The sequence below is a fragment of the Halichoeres trimaculatus genome, unplaced genomic scaffold, assembly GCF_033239565.1.
Source record: "Halichoeres trimaculatus isolate MK-OKI-2021-1 unplaced genomic scaffold, fHalTri1.1 fHalTri1_scaffold_10, whole genome shotgun sequence".
Classification (NCBI taxonomy): domain Eukaryota; kingdom Metazoa; phylum Chordata; class Actinopteri; order Labriformes; family Labridae; genus Halichoeres; species Halichoeres trimaculatus.
The window spans coordinates 22512764-22539988 of record NW_027437187.1 but is presented as its reverse complement, the minus strand read 5'-3'; the positions used below and the strand labels follow the sequence as shown (position 1 = coordinate 22539988).

General features: G+C 39.3%; 1 protein-coding gene and 1 long non-coding RNA gene across 4 annotated transcripts; both read right to left on the bottom strand.

Annotated features, from left to right (window-relative positions):
• Positions 1-671: 671 nt before the first annotated feature.
• On the bottom strand, positions 672-9675 carry LOC141796004 (uncharacterized). 2 transcript variants are annotated; one of them, XR_012598856.1, is made up of 5 exons: positions 9592-9675; positions 8996-9073; positions 1041-1177; positions 849-901; positions 672-726 (listed from the first exon to the last, which is right to left on the bottom strand). It is a non-coding gene; the product is annotated as an uncharacterized LOC141796004 (long non-coding RNA). The 2 variants fall into 2 exon arrangements; XR_012598857.1 differs by lacking the exons at positions 672-726; positions 849-901; positions 1041-1177 and adding an exon at positions 2020-2079.
• A 1202-nt stretch (positions 9676-10877) lies between these two features.
• dapk2b (death-associated protein kinase 2b) lies at positions 10878-27102 on the bottom strand. Of its 2 annotated transcripts, XM_074677730.1 has the most exons (12): positions 26919-27102; positions 26325-26470; positions 20335-20556; positions 16881-17019; positions 15512-15641; positions 15377-15425; positions 15260-15286; positions 15014-15166; positions 14703-14748; positions 12095-12184; positions 11915-11995; positions 10878-11409 (listed from the first exon to the last, which is right to left on the bottom strand). In XM_074677730.1, exons 2-12 carry the CDS (start codon positions 26399-26401, stop codon positions 11329-11331), a joined length of 1095 nt encoding a protein of 364 aa, XP_074533831.1. In that variant the 5' UTR covers positions 26402-26470; positions 26919-27102; the 3' UTR covers positions 10878-11328. The 2 variants fall into 2 exon arrangements, with proteins under 2 accessions (XP_074533831.1, XP_074533830.1); XM_074677729.1 differs by lacking the exons at positions 10878-11409; positions 11915-11995; positions 12095-12184 and adding an exon at positions 13435-14031.
• Positions 27103-27225: the final 123 nt, after the last annotated feature.

Sequence of the window (27225 nt, the reverse complement as noted above, 5' to 3'; positions counted from 1 at the left end):
TCTGAGTCTCAATTAGGCATCAAAGACGGAAAAAAGAAAGGTTGTTATCTGATTTATATCGCAGTTGGACCAATTACAGGGTGAGTCGAGCTGGAGCACTCAAAGGCAGCTCACTTCCCGGAGGAATTATACGATTTATTGTTTGCAAGGCAGGATGTAATTTTCAGTACTTCTCCTCTGCTGCACAGAAAGTTCAGTTCTTGCTTTTGCAGAAGTGCAGAGAAAGTACCAGCTCAGTTTCAAATCACATTTCCCAGAAAGCTTTGTGGGTACGGTTGGTCTTTGTGCTGTTTTTTTTTTTTTCCTTTATGAGCCAGTCAATGTTTACACATCTGTAGACAAATGAGACAACAGATGTATGGCGGCATGACCTACATGCCCGGCACAGACTATGATGACTGAAGAAGTGATCATTGAAAGTGATGCAGAATTTTTTAACTTAACGGAAATATGGGTAGAGATGCCTTTGCATTGATGAAGATCAGGACGATTGGGAAATTCTGTAAGTCAATGCTCAAAAACAAAAATGAATTGAGTGAGAGTTCCAAAGTGGCACTGCTCTTTTCTGTCAGCCTGGAGGAATTCGCTGCATACGGACAGAAAAAAAAATCATACTGCCATCTACAGGTGTAATGAAATCTTCTTTACTTTTCTAAGATGGAGTAAAAATTGGCCTTGTGGTTCATATGTGGCAACTCATGAAAGCAGTTTTGTTTTCCTTGTTCCCTTTGAAAGACAGAAACAAGAAAAATAAATCTGCTTTTCTTCAAACTTACTCCTGTGATTATGAATAAAAATTTCAACATTTTTGCAGCTGCAGTTTTACTTTCAGACAGTTTCTGACTGACCTATGGGCTCTCAGAGGGTTTCGAACATCAGAGCACACTGGTTGGAATTCAATCTGTCAGGAAATTAAGCAGATTAAAATGTTAGAGGTCCACAGTTTTCTTTGGATTTGTTCTCTGAATCACACGTATAGCCACGCGTCTCTTTAACCAGATTTTAAGGGGTGATTGGCAGGAGTGAGAGGGGTCACTTACCCAGACTGCATTGTTTCAACATCGCCGCCCCAGATTCCATCTCCCAGGGCAAGGCTAATGGTCTGCAGTCACGTGTGCGGACGACCTGACAGCATCCATGTCCAAAGACAGCTGGCACAGATCTGCCTCGCACTCGCCTTGAAAAGGGAAGCCGTTATGAATGTGAGGAAGAGCTGCATCAACAGAAAGGCACCTTTCTCAGTGAGCTTTCCAAAAGTGTCGACCTAAATCACATTGAGCAGAGAGAGGTTTGCCTAAGCTGAACATGCAGCGACAGGAAACTGCACAGAAAACGGAGGGTGGGGAAAATTAGTGTGAGGAGATTAAGTGACCATTTCAGGAGCAAGGAGGAATAAATGTGGGGTTATGAAGGGCAACATGGTGGACTATTCTTTATGTAGTGCTTTTTGACTATTTTATCTAAATGAGGCAAGTGTTGACGTCTCAAAAGAGGTGATTCACAAACTAAATACAGAAAACACTCAATACATGCAATGAGTTAGATATTTGTGTTTGAGTTTATGTGTTAAACTTAGCCATTAGTACCAGAATAACCTGCTATCATTACAGACTAATATCACTAAGGACAAGAAATCACACTGCTTCCTATTGTCAAAGGTTCACACAGCCAATGCTTTACAAACTGATTGATTTCATCGTTTTTTTATTCAGAGTATATGTGGGTAAAACTACAAAGACCAATCATTACTGCAGGAGCAGAGATGGGCGCTCTTTGTTGCAGGCAATCAAAGGCAATTGGAGAGGGGGGAAAGGAGAGAGAGCGTGGGGGGCCTATGGTTCCAGTGGCAAAAAAGCCAGGAGGAATAATAAATAGAGCTTTATTCTCTACAGATTCCCTTTCATCGCAAATTAGCCTTGATTTGAGCTCCAGCTGAGTGTGAAATGACAAGGCGGTGTGGTGCTGAATCCGAGCCAAGGTGGCGATGCTTCACTGTGCTGCAGTTATTTATACGTGCTGTATCCATGTAATTCATGTCTCAGGTCTTCCTGTGCAGACAGGCTGATGTGAAGTCACCTCCTAACGATATAAATCAAATAAATTGATACAAAACTTGTATAAGAAGCTGGAAGTGGGAAAAAAAAATAACTCTTCTTACCACAGAAAGTTTAATTGCACAATACATGTAGGGAATAGAGGAGGAAATTGTGACATCTCTGCTAAAAACTAAAGGAAAATCCTCCTCAAGCCGTTTGACTGAATACCAATTTTTAACACTCACAAAGGCTGGACTGTTCAATTTTAAAAATGAGTCACGACTACAGCATCAAAAATATGACCTAACTAGAAAAGCACTCAGAGAGCGCAGACCTTCGCCAAGCATAATGTGAATGTGACACAACACTTTACTCCTATTTTAATGTTATACTCCCTTTCAGCAGACTGTCTGCTACAGTTTGGTGTTAGTTGCAGTTTTGTACAATAATTTGTTACCTGACAGTGTTGAAAATTATGATGAACCAGTATTTATTTCATATTCCAGATCTTAGTATCTAGAATATTGGCAGGATCTGGATCGTACTTTTTCATCTGTCAGAAATTATGGCGACCTTGTCTTGTATTGTTTTGCAAAGCAATCTGACAATTTATGGTGGAGTTTAGGGCTGCAGCTATCGAATATTTTAGTATTCAAGTATTCTACTGAATATCCCATCGATTAATCGAGTAATCGGATAAAATACATTTTTGTTTAGTTAAAGAGCAGTTATTTTTCGAATGAAAATTTTTCTCTTTAAGAAATAGAATTTTCTGATACAGCATGTCAATAAGAGCACTTGCTTTGGTAGCTCCAAAATTTGTAAACACACTTTGACACATTTTTTCTGCCTTGTACATCTCATCAAATGTTGTAGACCCAAATGGCACCAGTTTCGTAGAATGACCCATTAGTCTCCAATAGGGATGGATACCTTTCACATTTGAAACGATACGATACCGATGCCCGATACCTGGCAATCGGTACCGGTACTCAGCAGTACCAATTTTCGGTACTTTTTTGTGTTTATGTGGTAAAAAATAACAATTTATTTAGAAATAAAATACATGTGGTTTTTTTGACTACACATATTTATTCTTCATTAAATAACCTTGTAATGCTGTGTTCATGTCCAGCATGGAAAATTGGCTACCCTTCCACTCCCTCACAATCACAAGGATGCATTTAGGTACCTAAACATGGTACCTTTTGATTTTACATGAACCATCACTCGGTACTTTTGACAGAATTCGGTCGGTACCTATAAAAGTACCTAATTTGGTACCCATCCCTAGTCTTCAAACTCCAGAAAAGAAGCTAGATTTGTTGCTAGTTGCTATTTTGTATAAGAGGTAGCTTGAGGGGTCTGAAAACTCTCTTAATATGGCCTTAGCTCTATTTGAAATACTATTTGATCTTTTTTAAAATTAAACGATTCCTCGAGGCAGAGAAAATTACTAGAGTATTTTTTGTAATCAAGTACCTCGAATAATTCGAGGTATCGTTTCAGCTCTAGATGAGGTATATACACATATGGTGAAAACAGCTCTACCTCATAATGATAAAGAATCCTTAAAAAGATCCAGACGTTGATCTGGATCACCTCCAAAATTTAATCACTTCTTCCTTATCCTATTTTGAACATTTCCTGAAAATTTCATCACGATATGTTTGTTTGAGTCATGTTGTTCACAGACAAACAAACTGACAGACAAAAACATAACCTCCTTGTGGAGGTAATTATATGCTCGGACCAAAACTGATTCAACTGCAAATTGCAACCTGCCAGCATCTCAGACCCATGACAGGAATTAATCACTCAGCTATGAAGTCCCATGACTCAAATGACATACACCTGAGCTAGCACTGAGGTCAGTTATTGTTACTCTCTATTAGGGGCATAGGATTAAGGCCAGCTGATTCATTAGGAGATGAAACATAAAGAACAACAACAACAACAACAAAAACAGGTTTCCTTGATAGTCTGGATGTTTTTTGGGAACAAGATCAACATGACTCCTATCATCCTGAAACACAAGTAGCACGAGGCTGTTGCACATCCTGATCTGCTCCCCGCAAAGCGACGGATGGACTCATTACGATATCTGAGGCTGTACAGCTGATTCATATGCACCCTGCGGAGATAATGGTTCCATCTGTCGGAGGACTGAACACCTTTAATTAAGAAACCTATGAACCCGAAATAACTCCTTCTCAATTACGTCAAGAGCAGGTTTCACAAATGATGAAACTGCCAACACTGAGTGCAGCTGCTGGTTTCTACGGGGGAGATTCTCAGCTTTGGTTCATCACAGAAACAAGGCAATTTTATAGCTCAGTGTTAATTATTAATGGCATCATTATCTGGTATTTAGATGGAGACAAAAACAGTGAGGCTGCTGTTTCTTACTGATATTGCAGAGGGAATAAACTGGTCTCGGAAGCCAAAAGAGCAGAAACACCGACAATGGATTCAGTCGTTTAGTGCAGTAAAATTGATTCAGCTGCCGGCTTCAAAAGGTCATCCTCAGTCCTTTAAGGTGGAAGAGCAATGTTCAAAGAGCACCTCTGCATATTCTACGTGGGCTTCAAGGATGAGCAGGTTTATACATTTCTGCTCAGAGAGGAAATGATAAGTGTTAATTTAAACATTTAATCCAAATGAATCAATGAACGGTGGCTGTGAACATTATGTAAGATGCTGTGTAACAATGTGGTCCCTTTATCACTGACTGAAAATTACCACACATTTTCTTCCAAACACTTTTTTTCACTCGTTAATTCGTACAGTTTTTTTTTTTTTTAAGCCCAGTGCCTGAGAGACCAATTATCTGTACGCAGCGTCATCAAGCCCTCACACCACAACCGATCACACGCTGCCAGCCAATTATCTGCACTTACTCCTGCAGCAGAGGAGCAGACCTGATCTAATAGGCTAAACTTTGAAACTACCAACAAGAAGCTTTTATACACAGTGCAGTTGGGATGTGTTTCAGCCTCTTGGGTGTGTATGTTAACCAAAGGGACCTGAGTGTCTTTCAAAACATGGTAAAGAAAAAAGAACGTGAAAGTAATTTCATCATTGTGGGGCTACTTGAAACCAAGGACCAGCACACCATCAATAGGCACCTGAAACAAGCGATCCTTCTGAAGTATGTTCCTGATTCAGGTCAATTATCAGCAACTACAGATATTAAAACAATGAAAGCGCAGAACATTTCTCCTTTTAGAACAGTAAAAGTACTTCAAATATAAAAGCCATAAGCAGAAATTTTGCTGCTGCTCTTGTGCAGGTTTAGAGAGGTCCATCAAATAACAGGCTTCAGCTCAAAGGGGAGCACTCCTCATCATCAGCATCTTAATGAGAAACACATGTGAATCCCACCGGGTCAAATCCTGAAGATACCAGGTAAACAGGGCATTACAGATGATGCACTGGGAGATGAGACCACTAACAAAGACAAGCCGCGTATGTGACATATCAAGAGCACGGCGCCTAAATATGGCTGCCCTTCATTAAGTCTCATTTCCAAGAATAGGGGGCAGACTGTGCTCATGTAGGTATGAATAATGGAAGCGGCCTCCAGGAGCTCATTTCCACGGAGTGATCATCACGCTCAAGTATGGCCTAATGATCACACAGATAAAGTGAGAGGCTGGCATTCATGATTAATGCCCTCAGGTCCGTCTCCACAGTTACACAGCCTCCGTCGTCAGAACTTATGTTCAATGAGCACAAAGTATCACATACTCTCAGAAAATAAGATGCACCATGAATCACTGGAGAGTGAGGATGTGCTGCAGACGTATAACTGCTCACACAGGCTACGAGTTACTTCTTACATCTAATACTGGGCACAAAACCACCACATAAGCCATTAAATATTAATTTGAAATGCAGCTTATTGCTGTTTAATATTCTGTTAAATTTATAACAATACTCAGATTTAACAAGAGTATAAAGATGATGACTTAATTTGCATTACTTCATCTATATTTGGCTGTTTTTTTTGTTTGTTTGTTTGTTCTTTTGGCTTAATGCTTTTTGTGAAAGACACACCTCAGATGATCCAAAAACAACATTTTTGGTATTGTACCTTTTGTGTGGTACAAGCCCAGGAGTAGCGCTTTATCTAAACAGAACTTTGAGTAAAATTTTCACCTTTTATATAAGGTGAAAATATTTTAGCTTATTGTGTTTCATGATATCAAGATGTATTTTTTCAATCTGTATTTGTATCCTTTTCTATTGTTATGAACTCTGCTCTTACCTGCAGCCTTATGGCTAACCCTGGCATATTTACATGGATGCTGTGTTGAAATGTTCATAAATATGCACTGTCTCTGTAATAAATAAATAAATAAATAAGCTCACAGGTTAAAGCAGAGTCCCCCCCAAAACAAGGCTACAACTCTTTACTACATGATGTTTACAACTTTTTCTTCAAAACATTTCCTGAATCTCTTCAGCTGTCCTGTCAAATAAAGGACAGGTTGTTGTTGTTGTTGTTGTTGTTGTTTTTTTAAAAAGGCCATTGATATAATATTTTCTTCTTTGTTTTGAAGAACGTAACAATTCAGGAAATGTTTAGTCATCAGTCTGTTACTAGTCTGTCATTTGGTTTATTTTCTACTGTCTTTATTTCTAGTGCCTACTTTGACAAAGATAATTTCCTTCACAGCTCATTGCGCTTACCCTGAAATTCACTGTTTTAGCCACTAGGTGGCACCATATTAAAAGGAAAATTACAACATCACGAGAAAGATTTTATTTTCTGAATACAGATCAATGCTCTATATATGTAATTATATAAGGTTACCTATATTCGTTTTGAATTTTATCACATTAGCTAAGGCTTCTTAAGGCTAATGTTTACCTTTTATTACCCTTTTTCTTTCTAAGAGTATGTGTAATTTAAATTGTTTAACTTGCCTTTTTAAGGATACAAAATCTCTTGCTGTAACCCCAAATCTTCACAGAAACATATACAAATTATATAAACTTTCATTTTTCTTTCGCCATAATCTGTCATAACGACATTTCTCAGCTGCCATTATCTATATACTTTGTATTTTTTATCCTGCTATATCCATTCATCTTGTGTGGCTGTTTTCTTCTCTTTATGTCCCTATCTCTCTCCTTTATTTCCTCATGATTGTATTTTTTTTTATTATTATCTCATGTGTATGTTTTATTGATAGGTTAACTATCATTGGTTGTAATGGTACACCAATAAAAAAAAAGTCATTTTAATGATGTCAACAATTCAACATGGTGGAGTTCAGTCATGATGGTTCCTCAAACTTCAGATTAACCAACTGCTGATTAACAGTAACAGCACTTTAATTAAATTACATCTAAAATCTCAGTTTGAACTGTTACACATCGCTGAGCCAAGAACGGCTCTGAGGACATCTCTTTCAGTGAGGCCATGGTTTTGTTTTACTCATAAACAGCAAATCATTCCTTGCACACTTTATTTGTCTGCGTGAACAGACCCATCCATCACATCGTCCCCGTCTGCTGGAGCCCATCATCCCATAACCCTGTTGCTAGTCGACCACAGCACTGATCCCAGCACTGATCCCAGCATACCAGCAGTGATTCTGTTACATGCGATGAACTAACTGTACTGTAAAGGGCTGACTGGAAGGCATGTAGTCTCACTCTCCTCCAGTGACACAGCTACAAAGGACTCAGCTCATGTTTCGGTGAGACATGGCTGAAATATTTACAGTCACCCTCCCTGAGGTTGACTCTATCAGGCTGGATACAAATGAGTGGCACCAGCATGCTCTGAATGTTTTCACTTATCTCATCATCTGCCAGTAACTCAGAGGTTGTCATTGAATAAAAACAAACTACTTTACAGCCAGAGAGCCGCTGTGGCTCTAATAAGGACTTGAGATATAAAAAGTAAACAGTTAAGCTGTCAATTTAACCCTGACAGCTGATATTTCACTTCAGTTCAACAAGTGCATCAGACAAATAAACTGCAATACGGCAGTTTCATGTTTGTTGTTTCTGCCTGATGCTGAAGTCTTAGCAGGAAAGCTTTGAGCTGTATCGTGTGATTTCTCTATACTCTGTTGCTTCAGTGACAGGTTTTAGCCTCTGTCTAGAGTGGGTGAAATGTTAAAAAGAAATGCTACGTAACAAATTCAGAGGCAGGAAGTGGTAAATGAGTTTGTGGTATTTGTTGCACTAGATGTATTTCTAATCAATTTTACCTTAGCTTTTTACTTGTTTTCTTATTTATTCACTGGGTTTTTCAGTCCTTTGGCTAAAATATTTTATTTTAAAAAGCTAAATACAGGAAAAAAAACTTGACATGAGTATTTGACAGCCTTTGTTTTGGCCATTATCTTCTGGTTCCCGAGTAGTATAAAAATGATTTATTGTAGTACCTCTTTAAACTACCTATACACGATTGTTGTAAGACAAACCAAAGCACAAACAGGCTCACAGTTTCAAACTCCTGCTGGTTGTTAATAACTCCTCCTTCAAAGTCTGAGTAGTACTGGCCCACATCATGTCACTCCCTGCCAAAAATGCATTTAATTCAGGTCAAATTATCTCCCAATGTCTTTCAGCCCAGCTGGGCCTTAACAACACTACTGTTGTGGAACTAAATAATTGACCAGTGGCTGGAAGTGCAATCAGCAGAAGTGCTCAACCACAATAAGTGTTCATTGATGTACATTGAATTGATAATGTTCTTATTGTCTAGCGCTGTTTTAGTATTATTCCAGTTTGACAAGGACACTGATTCATGACATTACAAGCACAAGAGAAAGGCAAAAGTTGGTTTGGTTTCAGTTAAATGTCAACTTAGGTCATTCAAAGTATTATATTGACAAAAGATGTGTGTTCCCTAAGAGTTTTTCTGTAAAATACTACTAAAGACAAAAAGTAAATAATTGAATAAAAATCAAAAAATGTCGAGCAAGAGTCCTCACCCTGTTTGAGACTGATGTCAGAGGCCCGAGGTCCATTATCTGTGACTGTGAGACATCAGCAATGCTTTCCTCATCTTCCTTCACATTAGGAAATACAAATGGAGTGCAATATGGTGAAGAGAATGAAAATAGCATTTTAATCAAGACAGCTAGAGAATAGTATTTAAGTGTTATCAATCCTGTCTTCTCTTAGTAATATCGTATTTTTCTGTACAAATATATGAAAAAGTCGTATCTTGCTGCTGCTTACACCGAGTCTTGTCTGGCCTTCTGGCGTGCTACGACGTCTAGCATAGCCTACTAGCTACAGACTGAAACAGCATTACATACTTTACATGTGAAACCCGGTGAAACCTTTACAGGAATTAAACTAAACTGATTATTTTTCGAATTTCTGAATCTTATTCCTGGCCCTTTACTAACCTAAAGACTGGCAGAATACATGTTCAGCCCTAATTGCTCCTTCGTTAAAACGTACTGAGGCTGTATACATGTTTGTCATCTCTACTGCAGTCAGTTAATTATCAGCATTTAGTCTTTATGAAATGAAACTGTTATCTTCTAACACACGGGAGGAGGACACTTTATAGACTTACAGAGCAAACTTGACGAGCAGGCCCTTGCTGCGCAGTAAAGCTGTGAAAGCACACCTATAAGGTGAGCACAGCTAGGTGACTTGTAGTGTAGCTGTTAGCATAACTGCCTAACGGCTGACTGGACCAAAGCTAGAAACCTGAGGTTAAAAGACACGATTTTTTCTTTAGGCCATGCTTCTGGATTAATTTTTGTGGACTAAAAGAAAACTTTAAATACGCTTTGAAAAGTAGCCTTGTGCTGGTCAGTACTGACACCTTACTAAAAAAAAAAGAAAAACAGTTAAATTTCATTAAGTACCATCCGGATTAATTTTTGTGGACTAAAAGAAAACTTTAAATACGCTTTGAAAAGTAGCCTTGTGCTGGTCTGTACTGACACCTTACTAAAAAAAAAACTAAAAAAAAAACAGTTAAATTTCATTAAGTACCATCCTTTGTGAAAATACATTTAGCCTACCTAGCTTCTACTTCACAATATTGTAGTAGTTAGCATTAGCAAATGTGCTTACATCTTCCTGCTGGAGTATCAACCATGAACACATGATTTGGAACACAATGCAACTTGGAAAGATAAAGAATTTAAGGTGGTTGTTTGCACTGATGCTTAACAACAGATGATTTTATGTTTAAACCTCAATCAAGCTAATTTGAGCTTTTTCCTATGAACCTTATATTTAAGATAATAGTGTACTGACAAAAGCATGGACTGAAAAGGCTGAAATCCAAAGGATTGCACAAAGGTGTGATGATTAGCTCAACAGACTTACAGTAAAATGATCCTGGAATCATAAAACATCAAGTAAAATATTTAAAAATTAGAGATACACAGAACATTAAAATATTCAAATTAAAATTCATACACTCTAAATAAATTGTATACTGTGGTCCAGACTGACACAATTTGGATACGCATACTGAAATACTCTAGGTTTTAGACATGAAAAACTACAGCGACCTGTCAGTGAATACTCAATGCCTGTAAAAACTGTAGCATCAATTTGCAGTACACAGAGACCCTGCACTGTCTCACCACAGAGACCAATGAAGAAAAAACAGATCTTCATCAATTTACTAAACAATGTTTCAATTAAAGTTCATACAAATTTTTCAGAAAAACATGTTACATTTATTTAAATCAGTGAATTTTAATGGGCTAAAACAGTCAAATAAAGACACTTTGCACATATATTTACAACATAAATATAGAATACATCAGGTTTAAAACTATTTTAACATGTAACATTTAAAGTTTTTGTCTATGTAAGACACATTTATTGACTGTCTCATTTCATACAAGTAATTTGCTGTACAATGACAAAGCATCCTGAAGTGAACACAGTAAATGGTTAAGGCTTCATGTTAATCTTTTAAATGCTGTCATTGTGTTGAACACTACTCCTCTAACGAGGACTGAACAGCTGGGGGGACTTTTAAGACTGTGGTTAATAGAGGAAGCTGCCATTTGTGTGTTCATGCTAACACTGGTTTTTAGTTCCTGTAAACAACAGTCCAGTAAGTTGTCTTCTTCTGACAGAAAAAAGTAGCTCAAAGTTTATTTATAGGCAGAAGGGTAACTGGTACACAGCAGTCTGCTAGTTTAGCCTTGACCACTGAGAACATCCCTGTTTATGATAATCACTAGTACAGACATTGTTGATGATCCTTGATGAGAAGTTAGAGTCACAGTTTTGCAACTACAGCGTCATTCATTGTCAAACTTTGATGCCTCTGTGGTTCTCAGGAAGTGCTGCTTCTCTTTCTGGTCCTCGGTCTCCTCCTCATGATTTCTTCTTCTTCTTGGTCACTTTCACAATCTCTCTGAAAAAGATGAAACGTTTGAGAGAAGAAAAAGCTGTTTGTGTGGTGACAGGGGTGGCAGTTCCGAGGGTGGGTTACTGAAAGCAAAAAATACTATTATACCACTATGCTCTGGAAAATGTTGGGTATTTGGAGGAAAGGTTTTCATTTACATTCCTATGGAGAATTGATATCACTATCTGACTGATTTTCTACAATGTGGTGAATACACAGTCAGTAGAAGATAAGATAAGCCTGGCATAAAAACACCAAATCTCAAAATGTGTCTGTGACTCTGACTTATTCATACCTGTGTGTCTGCATAGAACAAACAAAAGAATGCTTTAAAGGGAATTTGGGAGATGCTGTCGGGTAAAATGTTTATACTTTGGGCAGAGCTGGCCCTACTGTTTCAAGACATGCTAACTGCTTGCTCACTTTAACTATAACGAGTTCCAGTCAACTAATGTTGTTATTTTAAAGCCAGACTGAAATGTTTATTTTTGTTACAATAGGAAGTTCTCACCCCATCCTGGTCAGACACTCTGTGGTTCTTCTTCATGATCCGTGTCAAGTGGTTACACAGAGCAACAATCCTGAACGACAGCTGTTAAACAAGATAATGGAAAAGAAATAAACACAAAATCAAATCAGAGCAACTTTTTTCAATAGTTAAGAATCCAGCTATGTAGATCCTGCATTGTACCTTCCACCGGCGTCTGGCATACTGCCTCCTAAAATTCTCCAAGTTGACCACGGACAACCTTTTCACCATGGCCTGTCTGGTGTTCCGAGGCTGTAGAAACAAAATAAGGAATGAAAAAGCCAAGGAAATGTTTTTCATGTGGCAGTCAGATGTAAGAGTATGCCAAGGAGCAGGTGTTTGAAATACAAGGTCAAAAATCAGAGCATCAAACAAACTGAGTAATGAACATTTATTTCAGTGTTCAGACAACAGTGGAAAATGTGCACGGATGTGACTTTCTGTTGCAGATCTCAGCACACCAAATAAGAGCCGACACGTTTTCAAACATGATCTTATCTTGTGGTGTTTTCTTCCTGTCAGCTTGCAAAACATTTCCAAGAAAGAAATAAAAAAGATCTTCAAAATAAATACACAAATATACTTTTAATGTTGCTTGAGTAAAACTGCAAATCAACTTTTAAAAAATATCTGAAAGATGTAACTACACAGCATATTTATCTTAATAAATAGATTCCATTTGATAAATAAAATAATAAAAAGTTTGAAAACATAATGGAATGGAAAAAAATAAAAATAAATGAAAACATATTCAATTAAATAATTAAGTGCATGACAAAGAAATTCTGTTTATTCTGGGTCTCACCAGAACACAGGACTTACATTCATGGTTCATATTCAGCTTCATTATTATTTCTTATCAAAATAAAATCTTCCAAACAAGCTAAAACAAACTACAACTGTGCAAAGTTAAAGTAGTGTATAGTTCATTAAACAAGATATACGCCAAGAGTCACTGATTATTGATTATATTCAGTAGGATGTTTCTTTAGAGTATTGTAACTTAAATCCAAGAATATTCCAACCATTGCATTAAAACTGTACAAGATGTTTGAAATTCTTTCTTTTAAAAAAAAAAAAAAAAAGACTCTTGATTGTGAACATATGAACCTGTAGCCCAATGTTCTTATCATAGCTTTGATTAGATAAGCTTGGGTCCTCCTGGGGGTAAAAATTGGACCAAACCATCTGTTTCCACTGTGTGTAAAGACAGAATAAATGTCTTATCAGTGTGAAGAAATGAAAGTTAAAAAATAAATGTAACTTGTCAAAAAGATAATTAGCAGTTTGCTTCAAAATTAAATTCACATGACTTTAACTAAAAAATAAGGAGTTCAAAGAAAAGGGGAAAATAAAAGACTTCTAAAGCTGTGTTCAAAAGTCTGTAACTAGAAAAATCCAGTGTGTTGAATACAAAAAAAAGTTTAAGATTTTTTAAGTAAATAAAAATGTCTCTTATGTCTTCATTAGTCAGACTCTGTGAGTGCCTGTGTTGTCTCAGGTCACAGTTCCCTCCTGCAGGACGGATGCAGCACCTCACTCAGTGCCTGCCGCAGATCTGAGTTCAGGCTGCTGTGGTTGCTGCCGTTGGCTCCTTCAGGATGCAGAGAGCTCATCACTTCCTGCAGCCACTGCAGCTCAGAGTTTAACTCCTGTCTCAGAGCATCCAGCTGATTCTGCCTCTGACCGTACTTCCCACTGATCGCCTCCAAACTGGCATCCACAGCCCTCATGTCGTCCTGCAGCAGCCTCCTTGTGGCCTCCACTTTACGAAACTCATAGCAGATTTGCGACAGCTGCTTCCTTGCAGTCTCACTCTCTTCCTTGTACCAGGCTTCCTTGTCATTGTAGATGGAGATTAATGCTTCTATGTCACCTCGTAGGTTGAGTCTGGTTCCTGTCACCTCTGAAAGCCCGGTCTCCATTAGACTGACATCCTCCACTACACAAGCAAAACGCTCAAAGTTGGCGTATGTGTTGTTCTGGGACACACTGGAGTGGGACTGGATGGTGTACTCCTTCAAACGTTTGGTCTTCAACTGCTCTGTTTTCTTCTCAGCCTCAGGAGCAGCGCTCTCCTCTTCTGTGTGGCCAAAGGACTTCAGACAGAAAGGTGGAGGAGGAGGAGGAGGAGGAGGGAGGGACACTGAGTGAGAGGCTGTCTCATTGTTGCATCTCAAAACGCACACTCAGCCATGAACATCCCAGCACACGTGGCAGATCTGTAGGATTAGTGTGTGACCCTACAGCGAAAAAGCCATGGCAGGTAACGGTGGTGAAAAACAACGGACATTCCTGTTGAGTGTGTTATGTTTCCTGGCTTCATGCTTGTATCCAAACAGGATGAAGACTCCACAGCAAAAACACCATTCACATGCATGTCAGCAGCTTATGTTGAAGTTGACTTCTTCAACATTGCAGGTTGTTAAAAACACTATTAGTGAACTGTTGCTTCAGCTTGATGACGAATGATTACATAAGACTGCAAAAACACAGCCCAAGATGTTTGGAGCTCAGCGTCTTGATGGGTCAAGGGTGGAAAATGATATTCCCAGAGTGCGGGTGTGGTGCATTTATGAAAACATACAGATATTGTGACAAAGTGTGTTTTCAAAAAGCCAGACTGTATGTAAAAAGTTTGTCAGTGGATTTGTTTTCGTTGCATGTTTAAAGATAGATATTCATTTGAAAAGAAAGCATCCTGCTATCTGAAATGTTGTTTCACATGTAAAAAGTTATGAAGAACATAAGGACATACTAACATGCATACCTTTATCCAGTGATGGTTGAGGGCGTCTTCAATGGTCATCCGTTTTCTAAAATGAGGATATAGAAAAATGCAGCTGAGAAAATATGTACAATGACTCCTTCTGATACAAAACATGGTGATAAGCAGTCGTTAATAAGACGCTAACCTCCGTAGAGTGACTAGGATGTTAAATTGCTTTCCTCCATGGTTTGTATACAGTATGAAAAATGTAAGCATTTTATTCTTTAAATTCCTCACCCCTCATTTTAATAAGTGAGCTGCTTTGCTTTCTTGTGACTCAGCCTCTAACCGTATTGTGTTAGTTATTCTACCTCGTATCCTTCTCAAGAAGCTGTCTGATAAAGCTCTTGGCCAGCTCGCTTGTGTTGTGAAAGAGTTCCTCGTCAAATTGGTAGTTCAAGGCGGAGATGTTTCCCAGTGTTTCCTGCTTCGTGTCACCAAGGAAAGGTGACGCCCCGCTCAATCTGAAAACACATTTACATGATCACTTAAACACTTCACAATAACCTCTCCTTTGACATTATAAGTCCTGCTTATATTGAAGAATCTCAACTTACAGTATATACGTGATGACTCCGATGCTCCTGAAGAAGACAGAAAAAGTTTCATTTGGTTTATGTACTGAAGCCTGATGCACATATGTAGGTAAATCACAGGTAATGACATGATCTTACCACATATCTGCTTCCAGTCCCAGCCGCTCATAGTTGACTATCTCTGGAGCTGAAGACAGAAAGCACACACCCCTGGATCACAAAGAGCCCCTTCTTTTAAAATTATCCAAACATAATTGATAGAAAAGCACTCACCAACAAATTCAGGGGTGCCAAAAATGTTTTTAAAATCCTCTCCGGCTTCTATCTGGTGTGCTAGTCCAAAGTCTATGAGTTTAATGCGGGGTAAGGGGTTGTTTCTGTCCAGCAGCATTATGTTTTCAGGCTGGAGTGCAAAAGAACAAAACAGAGAGGCACACTGATCAGAAATACTACTGATAACAATAACTAAGATTGAGTGGTTCAAAAATAATCCTGGTGATGTCAGTTACCTGGTGAAAGCTGCCTTTTTGGTAAGCATTAGAGAAAAACATTGCAGTGGTTATAGTAATACCTGTTAGTAATACATTATCCCCTAATTAATTCTTTTATTAATCAATATTTACTTAAGCCACATTACAAAGACAAACACCTGAACTGTGTGTCATCAGAGGAGAGGACAAGAAGTTACCAGCACAAAGTCAAATCATCTTCTTGTAAAAAGTTTGGATACTTCGTAAAATGTTAATAAATACGGAATTTAATGGTTTGAAAATTATTTGAACAACATGTGTTTTATTATTTATACTGTAAAAAATTCAAAGACTACCATAAAATTGTCAAAAATTATTTTGTCTTTACATTATTTTCAGTGAAATAAAGGCTTTAACCACCAAATTCAATTTGATCAACATTTTACTAAGCATCCTTCCTTTTAAGAATTGGGGGTCAATTTTCTTTCAACCTTTAAACTTTGAACACATAAACAGTTCATTTCCCTAAGAGGAGCTGTGAGGAGGTTCTCAGCATTGGTGCTGAGTTAAAAAGTTGATCGCAAAAAGGAAGTGATACTAATCTCATCTTTTGACTCAATGCAAGAATAGAGAAATAATTCAATGTCTCTCACATTTTCCCAAACATGCAAAAGACTTTGCTTTGTTTGTCCAATCGTAATCAGTCAGTACCTAAGTCCACAAGTTCTGAAGTTCAAACAGTCACATTTTCCCTCTAATATTCTACAACAAATGGAGAACACTGCACAAATCTGTCAAATCTTTAAACTTGTGGTCTGCACTGAACCCTTCACTGAATGCCCTTTACCTAAATGACAAACAAATATCTAAGAGAGTGAAGAGGAGCAGCAGAAAAACAGGACAGTGACTTTTAGAGGAGCAAAAGCGACTCTGCTCTCTGAAAGTGAGGAGATAACCTTGTGGTGTCTGTATCTGAGAGTCTGGATCTCTGCCACAGAAAACAGGAAGGATGTGTGCTTCAGTCTCTACAAGCACATACATCAGACACTGCCTATGCTATATATAAATGACATTAAGGAACTGCTCCAGCTTGAATACACATACAGTTCTTATATTTCATTTCCAGCACAAGACAATTTTAGAACAGGACTCATGGACGAGATGTTTTGTACCTTCAGATCAAAATGTATGATTCTCTTTGAGTGCAGGTACTGGACTCCATCTAGGATCTGTTTGATGAACTGAGTGGCTTCCTCCTCACTGAGAGACTCCTTTTGAGCCAGGAAATCAAACAGCTCTCCTCCAGAAACTCTGAAAACACATGAACACAAGCACACTTAGATACTCACTCTGTGTCTCACATTATCAGGAGCAAGGTCTCTCATGAACATTATCTCAAGTGGGCACTTAAGATTTGGATGTGCTGGTGCAGGATGCCTCAGATAGATTTTCTGTCACAATTCCAGTCAATGGTATATCAGTCTGCCCTACTTATGAGTCACCGTGTTGTCACCCTTCCATTGTTAAATCCATAAAAAGCTGCTGAAAATAGTATGAGGCAGTCTTTTACCAGCTAGCTGCACTTCAACCTTGTTTAAAGGGAAGCAATTTTCACTCAATCATGGAAGGACGTTTAAAATGTTTCATGTTGTTTTCAAGATTGTGATTATTACCAATAAAATTTCACAAACCACTATTAATTGAATATTTCTCAACTGATTGAGCACCAAAACGATGAAAAACAAAAATTCTCAAGAGAAATTTGACCATATTTTGTTTAAGTCCCTGTGAGGACTTTCTGATGATCTAGAAAAAGCCTCACTTCCATTTATGTATGCCTGATCTTAACACACAGTTTTAATCAGCACTGAAACAGTTTATTAGGGTCCTCGGCCTGAGCCAGGGCACCTTCTAGCAGGGCTAGAAGGTGCCCTCGGCCGAAGGCCGAGGGCACTATTGTTCCTGCTGCGTTTCTTTCTTATTATTATTATTCCGCACTCCAGTAAATCGCTTATTAGAACCCCTAAACATATTCAAAAACTCACCAAAATTGGCACACACATTATGGGCGCCCAAAATTTTCGTTTGATACCAAACATGACTCCCGCCATCCCATAATAATCTCTCTACAGCCAAAAAACCTCTAAAACACACAAAAATGCCTCTAGCTCGGGCCAGGAACGTCGTAGACACATGAAACCAACATCAAAACATTCGTCTCATTGAGACGCACAAAAAATATAGGAGGTATTTTTGCGTTGCTCCAACAGGAAACCGGCAATTTCCCCGCCAAAATAAGAGTTTTCAGCATTTTTAGCCTTTCTACAAACATTAACTTGTCAATAACCAAAAATGATACAGGCATGAAAATTGGCTCACATGACAGACCAGACCCTGTTCTCCAAAAGTTGTGGGGGAATTCGTTGTTTCGGGCCCGGTTTTCGAATGGCGAGCCCTCAAAGTCGCCGACCACGCAATGTTAACAGATGGGAGAGCAGCCCTCGCTGAGCAGTTGGGCCTCTAGACAAAAAAGTAAAAGTCGCACAGCTTTAAAAATGACATGGTTGGATTCCTCACAAAACGCTCTTCAAGGAAATCATATTTTTACACAGATTAGGTCAACATTCTGGCCTACAGGATGAGAAGTTTGTCCTTTGGGGAATTTGATCCTCCTGCACTTCTGTGATGATGTCACACACTGATTAGGGGTTCCACACAGCTGGTCACATGACTCAGCAGAGGCAACAATGACTCTCTCCTCCATTAAAGTGCTTATTAGACCCCCTGAACATGCTCAAAAACTCACCAAAATCAGTACACACATTTCAAGCATCAAACTCTTCAATATAATACCAAACATCCCATAATATTCCCTCTGTCCACATTCTGACACATTAAAACAGCCATAGCAGCCAGTAGGAATGTCCTAGAGAAATCAAACCAACATCAAAATGTTCATCTTATTGAGACGAACAAATTACTTGCTGACACCCTGACCTTTCCCAGACAGGAAGTTGGCTATTTCTCTTCAGCATAGCAGAGGATACGTTGCCATGGTATCAACTGACTCCCTGACATCCCATAATATTCTCTCAGAGCCATTAGGCTCACTTACACCTATGCACAGCAAAATAGCCCTAACTGGGGCTAGGAATGTCCTAGAGAGATGAAACCACCACCAAAATGTTCGTCTTATTCTGTTGGACACAGTGGGGCCAATACCATGATAGTAGGGCAAAACCGGCATGAGCCCCGAGGACCCGTCTAACGCTGCTTGCAGCTTTAATTTCTAAATGCTACTTCTCAGTGGAAAAAAAATCAAAAGCATAAGAGCAGAGAAAGATAAACAGGAGAGTGAAAGAGCACGAGCTGAAGGCTAAAACGCAGGTAGCTAACACTGGCGCTAAATATAGCCCGCTACATTTAGCATCTAGCTACATTACAAATTGAGTTTACAAAGGTCACTTCTTGTCATATTTAAACAAAAGTGCAACGTAACTGTAGATAAATACATTACCAAGTTTCTGTATCTGGCAAAAAGTTTTCTTGGTCAAAGAGAGGTAGCATTAAAAAGAAGGTCTGCTCTTCAAATGAACGCGACTTGTAAGAGTCATGTCCTCACAACAAGGACAAGTAGTCATGGGGAAATGTGGTCTTTGTCCTTTAAAGAAAAAAACACTAGCTTTTTTATGGCTTTTCTTGATAGTCCTCACCTATGGTCCTCACAGCAACTTGAAACTTGCACATTAGACAATCTTTCAGCTAAGATCAGACAACAGCAAATGTTAGCATTCCACCATTGAAGCTATAGTTGTGAGCTATTAAATAGTTTGAGAGCTAATACCATTTTTGTTGTTAAACAGTACAATAAAATGTGACATCTTTTTGCAAATTTAATTTATAATATGTAGCTTTACCAAAATACTAACCTAGCAAACAAAATATGATCTAAGAGAAATGAATGCTAACATTAGCTGTTATGTGAAAGTGGCTAATGTGTCAAGAAAAGTGTTGTTTTTTCTTAAGATTTTCCTCAGTTTCCTTTTTTATTTTAACTTTTAATTGTGAGTTAAATTGCTCATAAGCTGTTTGGTAAGAAACCATGACCTCTTTGTTGAGGTGAAACTCACAGCATGAGTCACAGCAGTATAACACTAAACAGTGTTTGAGCTTCCCCCCAGAGCATGAGATAAATAAACATAATGTTCTTTTTAATTCATACAAAGAAAACATTATTGACTAAAAAATTTGCAGTCAGGTCACCCCTGCTTTGAGCTCCATTTGATCCTAATTGTACCCTCCATGTTCCCGGGCACTCTAAGGACCCAGGATGAGGCCCCTTCTCAACACAAGCTTTATTGACTGTGTGACAGACGTTCAATTCATTTCTGGCACACATGGTTCTGGTGACTGGTTTTCCACAAACACAGGTTCAACAAACAATTTGTGTACACTAAAGTAAACTCATAGGTCAGAACATGGACTCGACTTTAATCTGCATTGATCTGGATCATCAAAGGCTTTAAATACTAGTAAATGAAAATGTCAGGGGATATAAAATTATTGTTTATTATTAAATGGTTAAATACAGTCTGGATGATTGGATGTTTTGTTCTGTTGACTTACAGTTCAAGGATTAGCACAACATCTGTGCGGTTCTCAAACACGTCATGTAGCGTTATGATGTTGGGGTGCTGGAGCTGCTGTAAGATGTTCACCTCCCGCTCAATCTCCTCTTTTTTTACACCACGTCTGCTGACCCGACTCTGCCGCTTCTTGATGAACTTAGCTGCATACTGGATGCCTGTACTTTTCTCTGTACAGCGTCTGACGATTGCAAACTGCCCACTGCAGGAAACAAGAGAAGAGTTTTTTAGTTTTGTCACTTTAGTTAATTTTACTTCATGATATAGAACACCTCTTGATGAAGCTCTTAGATATCTACAACAGGATACTCTAGGGGTGAAAACAGATGTCAGGGGAAGTCTTGTGTCGAAACTAGATGAAATATTGAGGTGAAGTTCTCCACTTCCTGTTTCCCAGACAAACAGAGAACAATCAAATCGGCTGGCTGTGCAGACAGAGCTGCTGTCCTCCCACATCAGCAACCTTTCCTGCCAAATTTGTGGCCATCTTTGGTGCATCAGTTCACTAAAAAATCCCAAAACTCTGAATATTTCACAACAGAGGTGTGGCTTGGAGACCATGTGTGAGTGGATTATTGTTTTAGTCTTCACTGGGATCTTTTTATGAGAGTTAAAGCTTGATAATAAGTGGTTCATCAGTTCAGTTTATCCTGAGAAACATCTATCTGATGTGAGCATGTTTGCTGAAAAGGCATGTGTGACAGTATCTTCATCCACAGTGTTATTTCCCTCATCACTGACCCTCTAAAAGACTGGGAGGTAAACCTATTCTGCAGCTTTGTTGCTCAGTTGAATGTTCGTGTAGAGTCATCACAGCGTCATTATCAGACCAGCACTTGTAATGTCAGGCCTGACCCAAGACTCGCTGCCTCTTTACACGTTTTCTGCTGCTGCGTACTGACCTGCCCACTCTTTACATTCACAATCATAAAACAATCCTCTCAGTCACTGACCCCTCATTAACAAGCTGCAGAGAGAGCTGTGGGCCGGTGTGCTGGGAGAGTTGGCAAGGAGTCTGTGAGTGGGGGAAAAATGAAAGTTATAACAGAGAGAGAGAGAGAGAGAGAGAGAGAGAGAAAGCTTTTATCTAACCTATTTAATTCTTCCTTTTTATTTTATTTATATCTTTTTGTTTTGTTTTATTAGTTTTTTTTGTTCTGTTTTGTTTTATTAGCTATGTTTTATTTATTTTGATTGATACCATTTTTCTTTATATGTATTTCATTATCAGCATAATAATTGTAATTGTACACTGGCTTTTGCAACGTGTTAAAAAAAATCATGTCCATAAAGCATATTTTGAATTTGAATTTAAACTTGAAATTGAGAAGGTCGAGTATGCAAAAACTACTTAACAAAACATAAAAACATCACATAAAATCAAAGCCAATGAACTGATGAGTTTACTTCGCAGATGCTCTGATGCAGCCGTGTTATGCTGTATATATAGACAGTGTGAAGACGACACAGGAAGGAAACAGATTATAACTGGCAGGCATCTTTGGGCGATTTCAGGGTGGCTGTGAGAGGCTGTCCAGTGTGTGTCTGCTATCATTGTGGTGTCTAGTGTGCTAAGAATAGCCTGTCCAGCAGGCTGGTTGGAGCTGGATGAAGAAGTGGGAAGAGAGGAAGAGTGGAAAAGAGGGTCCCAGGAGGAGCTGCCAGATAGGGACTGTCCAAAACATATAGATACACAATATTCCATAACAGTTTGCTCTGTGATCATCAAAACAACCCTTCCTACTGTTACACATCTCCTTAACTACATTACTGTAGGGTTGTTGAGCTAGTTTGTTCTTTTTAAGGCACACCCTGTCCTCTGTCCTTACACCGTTCTAAAAATCACATTAGCAACCAGCTCCACTGGAGACTGTTAGCTAAGTTGCCTCACTCAGAAACAACAAGCCTGGTGTGAACTTTAACCACAAAATCCCATAATGTCTTTTGAGCTGAAAGAACTTCCACTGTTATATAATCTTCTCAGTAAATAATGGTCTCAAATAAAAACATTTCCATGACCAAGACAGAGAAAAGATCATATGCTCCACACACGTGATATCAGCAGTAGCTGTAGACCATAAATGCACCAGATCAAGCACATGTCAACTTATAATTGAGCCAATTTCCTTTAAATGAGTGTTACAAAAACAATTATGAGCTCATATTTCAGGATCAACATCAACAATGTTCCCAAAGTGAAGTGCACATGCTGCCAAGGAAGAAAAAAAACAGGGTGGGTGGAATCTGAAACGCTCCCTCTATCTGTTCTGTTCACAGGACATTTCCACCCCTGAGACATCCCTCAAAAGCCGACCCTGTTAGACATGAGTACGATAATGTGTGAAGTGAAGAGGAGGGGAAATCAGTCAATGCAAAAACATGCATCAAGCACCCCGAGGGGGCCAACTGTCACACGTCAGGAGCAGCAACAGTGTCCTTGATTTGCTGGTAAAACAAGACTGAACAGTTACCCCTTTGAGTTACATGTTATGGACCAAATGTGAAAGTGCACACCGCAAATGTCAGTGCAAGGTTTTAACTTTAGGGTTTAGTAAAAGTGTACGCTACAGGCAGACGGAGCAGTGATGCCGGGAGTGGTATTCCACAACGGGCCGGGCGTGCCGTCTGTCTTAGCTTTAAGCCGGCCAGTGGGGCTGGAAGTACCATCTCCCCACAGAGTTTCCACTTTCAACAGCTGAGGGTCATTATCCACAGACAAGGTTGGAGGATTACTCGGACAAGTGGCGCCAGCCCAGATTTTTAACACATTTCTCGACTGAACAACCTCTGGGGCGGTGTGACAAAGAAAGTTGTGTCCATGATAGACCAAGCTCCATCCTTTACCACCTTTCACATCTGTGAGTGGAAGGTGAAAGAGCAGCTAATAAGCAAACAGAGCCACTTAAACAGCAAACATTTTGAGATTTAAGGTGTTCAGGATTCTCTGTTCCAACACGTCTTGAAGTGGTCCACAACAGAGAATCACTGTTGAAACACTGGGATGCCCTCTGTCAAACTGGGCTCTCTGGGAACCTCCATTCAGTCAACATGGAGCTCCCTCCGTGAGGCTGCACCACATAAACACATTTTTCACCCACTGAACAGCAGGAATGTCTTTCCCTCAGAGCTGACTACATGCATTCTCAACCTGCTCTCTGTGCATACATGCCTGCTGTCTGTGCTGGAGATGCTTCACATACAGTAAGCCTCTTTGAAGAAATTCTGGCACCTTACTGTCTTCATCTTTAGCACCTGTCTGCCTCACAATGGTCAGCTCTTTACACTTCAACACTTGCAGAGTGTGAAGGCTGTGGCCTTAAGCGTGCATCTCTGTCCTGCTTCCTGTCTACATTTAACTTCTGCAAACTGAAAACGTTTCTGTAATTCATTTCCTTCTGCGTGTATTTGCACATTATTTCTACATATTAAAATATCATCAGACCTGGGAGTAATAAAAATGAGATGAGACTATTTTAGCGTTCCTGCATTTAGCTAGACAATGAATATTTTAGAGCTAAACAACGAGGGTCTTTAACAGAGCCGCTTTCAGCCTAACACTGAGCTTAGCATGCAACACTGGATGATTATACTGTTGCTCATCTGCTGGTTTTAAACAGACACAATGCTTTGTAAGTGTCTTCTTCAAACCAACACAACAACCTGTGCTGATGTGGACTGTCATTACCTTTTTTTCAGTGACCCTACGGTCAGATTTTTAAGATTTTAATCACATTTCTGATGTTTTTCTGTCAATTGTGTTGTAAATCAGCATTCGGACTTTGATCCTTGATTTTAGGACTTTAGTTATAATTCCAAGAGAAGTCTAACTTAAGTCTTAATATTATAAATTTTTCTCAGAATTTTGTATTTTTCTGAGGAAAATATTCTGCCCTTTAAAAAGTCGGCAAGCCAGAAAAAAAAAACATTCCCGTGGCTCTTATCTACTGTAAGAGTGCACAACTGGTTGTGGAAGCAATCCCAATGTATGATCCTACATTTCCATAACAAAACAAACCAAAAAGCCAAAAAATAAATACATAAATAAATAAAAGTCAGATATTGACCGTAGTGTTTTTTATGCGCTGGGGATTATGAACACCCTCGCAAATATGATTTTAATCCGTCTTCTTCTGGGTAAGCTGTGCATCCCAAAGGTTTTGAGAATGTGTTATAAACACTTTGATGTGGGCACATCCAAATTTCGAAATACAAAGGAAGTTTACACTAATTTTTTTTTTCTTCAGGCGTGTGAAGACAATGGCACTTCCTGTCCAACTGTGCATCCTGTAAATGTTTGTTGTTACGTGCTGATGACTAAACATGATGATGTTTCGTTATTCACTAATATTGCAGCATGTAGCAAAAACAAAATCAAAGATCAAAGATATCTTTCCAAGTTCTTGAGTATGAAGGAAAAGTGTAAGAGAGCTGTCTGCAGATGGAGTCAACAGGTGGAGGAGGGTGTAACAGGTGGGGGCTCACACTTTTTACTGTATGTCATCATGAGTGCCATCACCCAGATGGTGAGACTGGTAAATGTCTCAGTGGTTAGTGGAAAGAAACTTTGCATAGAGGGGCTGACATTAAAATCTGTCAATGAGTGGACTCTATTAAGAACTGAAATTCCAGAAATGACTGACTCAACACTTCCACGGAGCACACAATGTCTTAAATACCCCACAGAGATCAGTTTTAGACCCCCCTTCTTGAATTTCCCCGACCCTCCTGAGGGGACAGTTGAGTAACAGTTCCACTGTGGCGTATAACGGAGAGGTCAGAGCCCATGATGCTCTCAGAAATGAGTGGGTGGGGTGGGCTGCATCCTTCATTTCACACAAAAACACACGACAGCGCAGTTTACACACGGGAACTCCGCTAAGACACACCAGCTGTTGAGTTGGTTACAAAATTCTCATACACCTTTTGTGACCGTGACAGCAGTTCCTCTTTCAGATGCTGCTTTCAACCACAGAAAGTTTCTGGTCGTCACGACAGAAAAACCAAACATGCAGGAAGTTTGACCCTGTTAGTCTTTAAACAGGCTCAAAAACATACTCGATAGTTTGATTTTTCATTCTTCCTACCTCATCTCAGCCTCCCTTGACCTCTTCTCATCCTGCATGTCCTAAATCGACACCTTACCACAGATCTATCAATTGTTAAGTTACAAATTCATAGGAAATAAAAAAACTGAGCCTTGACTGAAGAATGGTGCCTTACTTGAGAAAAAGCTATCATTTGTAAGAACTGTCTGAAACATTTCATTCTGACAGTTTAAATAATTTTGATCAAACAGATTTAGGATTAATGGTGATAATGTACCATCTAAGTGTGAAACTTGCAGCTGGAGCTTACATTTCAACAGTTAGGCCTTGTTCTGTCACGGCAGGGTGTGTCAAAGAGCTGTACAGTAAATCCTTTAACACACTGTATATTTTGACTGGTGATGAAAGGTCAGAGGTCACACGTCTTCCTCTTACACCCTCTCTGTTGACAAGTGGTACTCATGCCCTCTCTGTCCATCTGTGCAGAAAGGATGTGGCTTCCTCAGTCCACACTGCAACCTGCCAACTTCCTTAATTTACAGCCTTGTTGGGGCCCTGTTTCCTTGATGTCTGCACCACACAATTTCAACGCCTTGATACCGCCCTTTATGAGCCTGAGCTAAGGCAGTAAATCAAACCTGACTCTCCATCCTGGATTGATCAAATCATGCCCAAACAGAGCCTGTTTTCTCTGAGTGTGCTTTCCCTTGAATCTTTATCTCTCCCCTATAAACTTCGGCCTACATTACCTCAGAGACACTCCCCGGTTCATGCTTTAACAGGCCAGCTGTTTGCATACTGAGGAGCAAACATGACGACCACTGTGTTGAGGCTGGGCTGACTCACACTATGACTCATTTCAAGTAAGGAGGAGGAGGAGGAGGATCAATTTGTGCTTCATCAAACGACTTTTAAAGGCACTCACCTTCCCAGAGGTTCACCCATTTCGTAGAAGTCCTCTACATTCTGTTGCTTGAACACCGCCATGCCAGGTGTCCTCATTGATGTAGTTTATGTCCTGGATGTGCACTACCAAAGCCTGTCTTCTTCTGTTGCTCCACAGGTCCAACCCTGCAGATACAAAGAGGTGTTCCTTTTCATTTCTGTTTGCAGCAGTGAAAATGTGGACTGCATGTTCCAGCTTGCTGTGAGGCATTCTTTATCAGAGTTGTACCTGCTTTCACCTTGCTTTCAGGAAAGATATTACTGGATTGCGATTAGGACTTTAAAAGTAAAAGTTTGACTGTGAATAGTCAATATTTGATAACTTCAAAATTACACTTAAAGACTTTACAGGGAGGAATGTGTTAACAGTTAGAAAAGCAATGAAAGAGCACTTTTGTGAGGGAAGGTTAACGGTGAAAATTGCTTTGACTGTGAAACAAAAACTCCCTTTTTACTGTAGAGAGAACAGGTATGTACATGCAGACATTTAAAGACAAAAACTGACTACAAAAACTTACTTCCTTTGTGGATAAGTTTGCTGTTGAACTCTAAAGTGTCCACAAACAAACCTCACCTTTAGTCAGTTGCAAAGCTGATGCTGAACTCTCACGTGTCCCCACGTCTCTCTACAGCTGCTCTGCTCTCCTCATGGTCTCAGCGCTGACACAAGGCTGCTCCTCTAGCGTCTCTGTTGTTTTCTGACTCTCGTGGCAGCACCATCAGACTTTTGTGTCTTCACAAGTCCCTCCCCCTGATGGCTCTATTATGAAACTGCAGCATGACACAGGCAGGCTATCAATAAAGATGACTGGCATGTCTGCTGTGTATTCTGAGCAGGGATTAAGACAGCATAACCAATACATGAGACACACACACACACA

Excerpts from the sequence above, each read along its gene's own strand:
- dapk2b (XM_074677729.1), bottom strand. The coding sequence starts at position 26,401 with ATGAGGACACCTGGCATGGCGGTGTTCAAGCAACAGAATGTAGAGGAC. Across the intron at positions 15,426-15,511 it reads TGGCACCCCTGAATTTGTTG|CTCCAGAGATAGTCAACTAT; the intron begins GTGAGTGCTTTT and ends TTCTGTCTTCAG. Across the intron at positions 15,287-15,376 it reads GGACTGGAAGCAGATATGTG|GAGCATCGGAGTCATCACGT; the intron begins GTAAGATCATGT and ends TGTCTTCTTCAG.